Source organism: Cornus florida, unplaced genomic scaffold (genome assembly GCF_030987335.1).
Source record: "Cornus florida cultivar Cherokee Brave unplaced genomic scaffold, ASM3098733v1 CherokeeBrave_3.0.0_Hap2_Chr10, whole genome shotgun sequence".
Classification (NCBI taxonomy): Eukaryota; Viridiplantae; Streptophyta; class Magnoliopsida; order Cornales; family Cornaceae; genus Cornus; species Cornus florida.
In genome coordinates, this window is record NW_026775580.1 from 24,252,867 (window position 1) to 24,262,413 (window position 9,547).

At 35.1% G+C, this 9,547-nt stretch overlaps 1 protein-coding gene across 1 annotated transcript; it reads right to left on the reverse strand.

Moving 5' to 3' along the window:
* Positions 1 to 589: 589 nt before the first annotated feature.
* On the reverse strand, positions 590 to 8,765 carry LOC132279280 (kinesin-like protein KIN-7E). Its single transcript, XM_059781213.1, has 15 exons — positions 8,486 to 8,765; positions 8,005 to 8,185; positions 7,424 to 7,678; positions 6,645 to 6,734; positions 6,453 to 6,553; positions 6,219 to 6,332; positions 6,052 to 6,133; positions 5,910 to 5,977; positions 5,746 to 5,811; positions 5,500 to 5,624; positions 3,910 to 4,246; positions 3,442 to 3,546; positions 2,460 to 3,353; positions 1,484 to 1,797; positions 590 to 999 (listed from the first exon to the last, which is right to left on the reverse strand). The coding sequence occupies exons 3-15, from the start codon at positions 7,638 to 7,640 to the stop codon at positions 678 to 680; spliced, it is 2,835 nt and encodes a 944-aa protein (XP_059637196.1). The 5' UTR covers positions 7,641 to 7,678; positions 8,005 to 8,185; positions 8,486 to 8,765; the 3' UTR covers positions 590 to 677.
* Between the last annotated feature and the right edge of the window lie 782 nt (positions 8,766 to 9,547).

Genomic DNA, 9,547 nt, shown 5'->3' on the forward strand with positions numbered 1-9,547 from the left:
CTATGCCACAAAATATCATATCCCAGCAAAGTCACTTATACACATACATGTGTATACACATATATAACATATCATCACATAAAATAATAAATACATGCAATGGAAAATAATACCGGGGACCCACATGGCACCAAAATGATGCACAGAAAAATAAATACCAAAAATTCCAAAAAAATCCGGGACACTACAATATCTTAGCCCAGACTCGCAATGGCGAGAGTCTCGTTGTGAACTAGAGCTTTGAGTTAAAAAAGCAGGAGCATTATGTAATTAAAGAGAAACTAATACGATGATTTTCTTATAGTAGGTAATGCTTTAAATATCAATAGAGGGATCATCATACAAAGACAGGGCCCACCCTGGCCTAGACGACCTCAAATTTGGCTTTCCAGTACAGTTTCCTATGCATCTCTAGTCTACATTATGCATGTTAGAGAACCCCTCTGATCTGTTAGAATTCTACTCTAATGTGATACAATATGACAATGTGTTAGTGTAAGACACGCCCAAACAATGAGCATAGAACAATCAAATTTGAATTTGATTATAATCAGAGATGTCTCAAAGAATATTGATAATTATAGTCAAGTTTCAAATGCACACCATTAAATTTGAGGGGATTCTTCATATATGAAATCCATTTATGTTTGCTTCTACATTAGTACATCTGACAGCATTTACAATATAGAAGACATGCTATTTTTCCAGCTGAAGGACTTGAATTTGATGGGTCGAGGTGCAAAGCTCAGTCCAAACATTTCCTTTGGTGTATGACCTGACTCTACAAACCCAACCAGTTTTGCAACAAGAGCAGCACTCTCCTTAATATGGTCCATATCATTTGTATCTGTCCATAGTCGACGCGTCAATTGCAGTCTCCTCTGCTTTGTGTTCAACTCAATGCCCCATTTCTTATAAAGGGCCTCTCTCTCCTTTGATGAGAACTTCTTCAGAATTTTTTTGCCCAACATCTCTCTCTCTCTATTGAGAGCCCTCCTACTGTTGGTTCCAAAGCAAAGATGTTAGAATTACCTTGCTATCGCAGTTAAAATAAGCAAAAGCTTTACACTACACTGAAATGGATAAAGCCTACAATGTGCGTGTGTCAGTGTGTTTTCACACAAGCATAGTTAATGTCTTATTTGAAAAAACTGCCATTCAGTCCAATTCTTTCTTCTAAGAATAAGTTCTGAGGCCTTCTTTTGTGTGTGTTAAAAAAATTTGATTTCACAAGTAAATTATCAATTTTAAAAAGGAGATCAACATGCTGTGGCCAAACAACGTTAGAGACAAAAGTTACCGTCAAAGAACTTCACTATGCTTTTTTATTTTTAGTTTTTATTATTGTGCACGGCAAAAAAGAAAGAAAAACTGCATGAGAGATATTCATGGTCAATGTGTTTGTATATGAATAGGCGTGGATGTGTGCAAGTGTGCACATGAACCACGTCAAAACTCCCATATAGGAACAAAGAAAATGTACCTTGAGACTCGATTGGGAATTTTTCCATCATCCACAATTTTACTTCCATTAGATAATGTATACTTGAGAAAGGACAGGCGTCTAAGCTCCACCTCCATGTAAACAGAATCTGAAGGATCACCTTTAAAGAGCATGAAAAAATAGGTTCTGTGGACCAAAGGTACATAGCAGACATCCCATAATTCGATTATCTCTCTCCTCTGCTTCTCAAATTCTAAGGGCCAATTAGAAGGGGATTGCACAGAACCCTGCTCTATATCTGAACCACCATTCTTAACAATTTGACTTGACTCATTAGTCTTTGCCTCAGCATCCTGAATGAATATACAATGCATAACAACCATTCCATGATTAATAGAAGTAACTGATAAGCAAGATTCACACAATAAGCAGACAACCATCCAAAAACGAGGTCTAAGTATGCCGATCTACTAAGTCAAAATGAATGCATATGGTAAGTTAACATTTCTTCAAGATGCTATAATTCACATTGCTGTGATTGGAAAAAGAGGATTTGACAGCCAGTTTCTGAAATTTGGAGTTTCAGACAAAATAACTATTGCTCATGTATGACAGTATAAGTTCTGTGAAAAAATTCTTAATATAATGTGGATGCATAAAAATTATTGTGTTTAGAGTTTAAACTTGTTTTTGCATAAGAATAACGCAGCACTCAATCAAACTCTACTCCTCTCAAAAATTCCTTCATTACAACTATGTTTATATCAATCACTATTTATTTGAAGTGCAGCAGCTCTTATCATTTATTGTTGATTAAAATTTAAAATGGAAAGGCTCAAGTGATATATCAAAAAGGAGAAACATAAGTGATGGCAGACAAATGAAAACTAAACCCCTTAGTTCTTGGCCAAGTGAAAACTGTATGTTACTTAGATGCTAAATAACAAGCAATGACTTGGACAAGAACCAACATAAGTACATGAAGTAAGAACTTGAGAGAGAGAGAGAGACTAACCAAATCATCGCCAAATTTCTTCTCTGACTTAGAGTTGACCACTTCATCAAGCCCTGTGGCACCAAAGGGGATGCTAGCAATATCACTTTCGTCTGACATTTTAATATTCTGTTCCTTTTCATCCATGGAAAAACTTCCATCAGACATTCCGGAATCTTTTCTACGTAACTTTTCTAAGTTAGAACCGGACTCTGATTCAGAAAACTTTGGTTGATAACCTTCTGGTCTGCTAGGAAAATCTTTCTCAGAATAATGTGGTGTATTCTCCATTTGCTCAGCTTCTCGAAACCATGGAGATGATGAAACAGATGTAAGAACTGCTTTACAACTTTTGCTTCTAGATATATCCAAACTTCTAGAGCCAGATAAACCTGTTTCAGAGGAACAAGGAGATTGTTCTACATAATAAGGACTGGCAAGGTAGTCAATAGTTTTTTGCATATCCTGAATCTTTTGCTTTAGAGCTTCATAGGTTGGGCCCGAATGAGTGTGACTCGGGTCCCTAGCTCCCTCCTTCAGAGATGATATTGCATCAGGTTTTATCTTTTTGTTCTTGCTTGGCTCTTCCATTTCAATACATCGAACTTCCTTCCACTGATCATCGGAGTCCTCATCAGATTTTTGAACAATATTTTCCCAACCCTTACACGGATCAGGTCCGAAAAACTTATTCATAAACAGTTGTGGAGAAATGCTGTCAAGTAGAAAGCAGTCTTCTGAATTCTCAGGAAGCTGCAGTTCAAGCTTGTTGAACTTGAGGCTTTCCGATCTTTCATAAGTGTTAGACGCAACATCAAAGCGATGTGGATCAACCACCTCTGAAGATTCAGAAGCTGAATTTTCATGTACCCATGCATTTTGCTCACAGGGTTTCAAAAGCTGATCAGGTTTGGCCTAAAATAAAAGAAAGGAAAGAGAATCAGTTCATCAAAGTGTTTAGATTCATTATAAGATTTTTGGTTAATAAGACAACTCTATATACCAATGCTCTTGCAAATTGGTGTTCTCCAACTGATTGTAACAAATCTTCGACTCGAGATTGAGCAAGATCGCGTTGCCTAGTTAGCTCTTTTATCTCTTTATCCATCTGCACAATTTAAACAAAAGAAGAAAAATAAAAACAAAAAAGCCGGATAAGAATGATTTGAACAATTAAAATTTTTGATACTACATATTTGCTGTGTCCTAGCATGCAAGAAGTTATAATCTGAGTTGAAAAGTTTGAAACAAAAAAAAAATTGCAGCCTATAAATCCAACCAGTTCTTATTTGTCAGCCACATCATATGTCAGTCCATATCAACTAGGCTCAAAAATCAAAATACTTATGACATGCCACTTTTTACCAAAATAACCCACAAATACAATTCTTCCAGCCATGGTTACTTTAAGGGGGAAAAAAAATTAAAATAAAATACACCAAGAACATATTACAGAAGTCTTTCTTATCACCTTTTCAATGAGAAGTTCCTTCTCTTTTAGTAATGCCATGGTATTAGATGTGGCAGAAATCGATCCCAAACTCCTCAACTCGCTCTCCAATCTAGCCAATTCTCTTTGCAACTGCTTTACTAATGCCTTCTCCGACATCACCACATTAACCTGCGCACTAGTACTGACCTCCTTGGCACAACTAGCAAACAACAGAGTATTTCTTGATTGCTCGACGTGACTGCGTGCAGGGCTCATAGTGCAAATGATGGCAGTTCTTGCATTTCCTCCTAAAGAGTTTTGTAGTATGCGTGTCAGCTTGGAGTCTCGATAAGGAATGTGTGCATTTCTTCCTTTGCTGCATCCAGACATGGCATCAGATTGAAAGTAAAAATACAATATGACTCTGCTCAAAGTACACATATAAGGTACACAATGAAGAGATAAAAGGATAAAAAAATAAAATAAATATAAAAATAAACTAAAAGCTGTACCGATCACCGAAAGAGAAAGCAAGAAGGTTTCTTAGTTAGCAGCAGCCAGGTAAACAAAACTTCCATTGGATATGAAACTCCATCCAACTGGCCCCTCTTTGAAGAGAAGGCTGTTGTCAGTTCCATAAAAAAAAAAATAAGAACTCAATGTTCTGAGTATACTAGACTTGAAGATGCTAGTGCCTCTTATGCTAGGTTCAAATGGAAAATTCTTGAGGCATCCAACATTTCATAGTCCCCCAAAGTTGTGAGCAAAACTAAAGTTACGTATACACAATGTGACACAGACATAGTAGGTACCATTTAGGACAAAAATCATAAGGTTGATCGTAACAACATGATAAATGTGAATTCAAATATTGCTGCCTCTAATGATCTGTTGATGCAGAGTCCCCAATTTATACTTCTAACTATTACTATTTTTATCAATATTGTTATTATTATTTTGGGGTGGGGGTGGGATTACACTAACCTGTTACTAGCTTTGCCGTAAACTTATACATCAGGAGCAAAATTATAACAGTATCAGAATCAGCCTCCAAGGATGAAATTTTCACCAGATGGAGAGAAGTTCCAGCATATTTTTTAATAAAGTTCAAAGGAACTTCAGAAATGGAGTACTGATGTGAGTCCTTTACGCAGTTTAAGTGAAAACAGAATAGGAAGTGCTCACGATTATGCCAAATGAATGATGCTTTCACTTGTATGAGAACTACAATCCTTGTAAATTGCCATTCCCCCCTCTTTCAAACAACAACTAAAGAAAAAAAAAAAATCCCTAACCTACATGCTCTAAGTGTAATCACCATGCAGTTTTCAGAAGCATCATCAAAGATGCTGACAGTTATAAATTGAACATATCAAGTTTCAATATTCAACTAAGACACTGACATCAGCTTTTGCTCTACCTGACATGATAAGAAAATGATCAAACCAGAAGAAAACACTGAATCTTTTATATAAATAATGAAATGCAATCTGATGAATTAAGATCTAGTAAAAGTTTCTGCCAATCGAAAGTCAACCTGAAATGAGTTCCATGAAAAAAAAAAATTAAAAAAAAAAAGAAAAAAGAAAAAAAAGGAAAAGAATGGAAAAAGAAAAGAAGAAAATCAACCTTAATTTGCGAATAACAGTTCCCAGAGTTAGTAAACTGCGATTTATATGGCAACCCTCTTTCAATCTCATACCAGCTGACGATGCTTGTGAAGCACGTTCACTTCCCGCGAGATCAACAAAATTCTGTAGAAAGGAACCAACTTGTGTATTTTACTTTTCATTTCATATATTCTAAAACCAAAAGTAAGAAGATCCTTCAGAAGATAATTGTTCACTGCACACTAATTTGAAATATATTTCATACCACACTGGCTGTGAGAGTACTTGAATTTTCAGCACCTAAAAGTTCGTGAGCAGAACTGTCAACTGTCTGCAATAAATCCATTATTTTCTAAGTTAATAAAGAGATAAAACACAATTCTCAACTATGAATTAGACAAGAACTACTTTAGAAAGTGATAGGCGCACCAATCGCAGAATTTGATGAGATCTGGAGCTCATTTCATTCAGAGAGGTCTCCCCTATTTGCCTTTGAGCTGCAAAAATGAAAGTACCACTAACAGTCATATAATGTCATCTAGTGAAACATGACTAGTATTTGTATCCTTACCTTCACAGATAGAGAGCAGTTCCTTTAGATGGCTCCAATCTTCCAAAGTCTCCTCTGTAAGTTTTTCAACGACCGTCCCTCTCTACATAATAGAAAAGATACAAGGATTGAAGATGTTTTTGGTAATTCCCAATGAATATATCAACTATTATAAGTATAATATTAACCTCTGGATCATCAAGGAGTCTTAGTGGAGTACTATCTGTACTGAGGAGGTCTCTGACTGATTCATTGTAGATCTCCAACGCAGAGAATTTCAATACAAATTCTCTATCACTATGCTAAACAAATTCAAATAAAATAAAATAAAATAAAATTTATAATGCCACTGAGATATGAGTCCAAATAGAATAATGGATTTCAGAAATAAAAATTGGGGAAAATGATAGTTATTGTAGTACTTTTCTCATGTAGTCATATATATCTGCTACTGTATGTTCTGTAATCCCACTCATGGTGTATGTTTTTCCACTGCTTGTCTGGCCATACGCGAAAACAGTTGCTGCAGACACATTTTACCGGTAAAAAAATTGCACAAGGTGCGGTAATAGAATATCAGTAAACAGTAAAGCAAGGAGAGGAAGATAACTCACAATTGATACCACTGATAACTGAAAGAGCAACTCCTTTGGCTCCTTCTTCATATACTTGCCTTGTGGAGCTCTCACACCCAAATACTCTGTCTATCCCCAAAAAATTAACCAAAACAAGGGATAGGTATCAAGGAAAGGAAAAAGGATAACAAGAGGTTCAGTGTCTGACAAAGAAATTCAGAAAATTTTAAATAAAATCCAATGAATTAGGACAAACTACTTGAGAAAATGATGATGTGAGCCACAGCGAGTGAACGAGATTGTCTTGGCTTTTGGTAAGCACCATCGTACTCACCAAACTTAGCCGGGAAAAGAAAAAAAAGAGAGGAAAAATGAAGCTTGTGAAGGGATTGCGCAAATGAATTCTTTTTCTGAACTATTGAAAGCTGCATGTTTTTATGTTCAGCATATTTTTGATGCTTGACAGCAGAGGCTTATGTCCTCAGATTAGCATGGATTGACAGTCCAGAACTCTACGTGACAATGCAAAAACCTAAGAATAACAAGATTACACATAATGTACCAACTACTTAAAAAAAATGATGATGTGAGCCACAACGAATGAACTAGATTGTATTGGCTTTTAGTAAGCACAATCTTACTTGCTAAACTTAACTGAAAAAAAAAAAAAAAAAAAAGCTGCATGTTTTTATGTTCAACATATTTCTGATGCTACGACAGAGGCTTATGTCCTCAGATTAGCATGGATTGACAACGTGACAATGCAAGAACCTAAGAATAACAAGATTATACAAAATGTAGGGTAAACATTCTCTTACCAAATTTGTAAGCAATTGGAAACAGTGATCGTTCTGGTAAGCTATTCTTGAATATGATGGTGTCATCATTGATACATTCCCAATCTGACACATCATTTCTTCCAATTTCTTTCTCATTCAATGGCCTTAACCTGACTGAAACCAATATCTTCTCTTCGTGCCCACTTAACCCTTGTGCATCCCATTGTGTTATATCTTCCCCACCAATTGAGCTCATCTCTCACCCACTCCTCTTTTCTTCCTAGTTCTGGTACACTTGAAGACAAATGACAAGAATCAACAAGATGGTTAAATGGAAAATGAGATTAATAGAATGTTAAGACTTAGAAGCTCCCAATTGTCTCCACATGCCAACAGCAACAGAGCCAAAACCCTTTGCAATCAATGTACTTTGCAACAAAAAGTTAACCGTGGCAACATTTATTTATTTTGGTAATGAAGAATCAATCCACCCGCTGGCAAATTTGGACTCTTGGATGGTTTGCAAACTCCAGATGCACGCAATGACCAACAAACAACGTGCATCATTGACCTTTTATTCTTCATTTATTTTAAAGCCTAGACCATAAAGGAGATTTTACCTTGAAACTTGGTTGTTTTCAAAGAATGTTGGCAATATTTTCACAGCTCAATCTTCAAAAACGCAGTCGAGAAGAAGACACAAAAAATAATAAAAAATAAATAAATACAATCACAATGGGTCGGTGTTTTCAGCACCAAAATGTGCTTTCCATTCTGATCATTGCTGTTCTTCACATCTTCCTGGTAAAAAAAAAAAAAAAAACCAATAAAACTTAATTCTTGTACTATACAATGTGGTACAAAACAATATAGATGATGATTTAGATATATATCTATTTACTTGGTCATATATTCATATTATTCCTAACATAAAACTCACAAAGCATGCAGAAATTCTATTGTTCATCATTTAAAACTCCCATTATATTATGCAAGTAATCACTGATGTTATTCAAACCCCAATTCATAGTTACAATTAAACAGCAATTTCAAAAAAAAAATCAAAATTACCCGGAAACGAAAATAAAATCTCTCTCTCACCTTATGTAGATTTTATCTCCTTAGGAAAACCAGATATCCTGGAAAGGAAAAAATACATATGGAGGATATGAGAGCCCAATGTAGTTTTGCAATGAATAAAGCGAAAATGGATAAGCCAAAAGAGCAAACGAAAGAAGCGGGAAATTGAGAGACCACAGAGAAATTCGGCGACAACTATCACTTTCAATAAGAGAGAGAAAGAGACTAAAAGCTGCAACTTTCTCTCTCTTCTGAGTTGGGGCAGTGCAGACCTTTGAAATGTAACCATGAACTACCAACGACTAAACCTAACTGTAACACAGAGACCTTTCTATTACAGGGACTTAAATATTATATAGACAATTCTATTATATTGAAATTTTGTTATCGCATTGTCAACAATTATTTTTGAACTTAATATCAATTTCAACAATTATCAGCAATTAAGAATTTCAAAATATCAATTTTGAACTTAACGCAATACCAATTTTTATTTTATTTTTGGTTCAAAATACTAATCTTCATAGGGGCAAAGTAGCAAATTTAAAAAATTGTGTTAATAATGGTAGCTTTTCACATGGAAGTCGGTCAAATTTTAACGACAATGAAGGCAAAATCTTAAACAACTTATCTTGCGGAAGGTTGGAGTTATTTAAACATAAAAGGGTAAATTATATTAATCTCCCTAACGTATGTCATAATTATAAGGACTTTCGCTATAGTTTTTAAAATTATTTTAATCCTCTCTAAAAACCAAACCTTGTAACATGGACCACCCTTGCCACCGATAGACTATCACGCAGGCCAACAGTTAGTATAATATTACCAAAATACCCTTAAAATAATAAAGGTAAGAAAAATTATTAATAATTATAAGAGAATTGTTAGACCTACTATTTTTAATTAGTCATTTATGTAACAAATAAGGGAGTGGGGTCCTCCACTTATTTGCATTTAGCATTTAACCAATCAAAAATCATTCGGTTAGGTTATTCATTGCATAACTTCGGTATGAGTATCACTACCCTAAATCTAAACTTATAGATGCATTTTGTCCTCTTTCTCTCTCTAAAAATCATATCC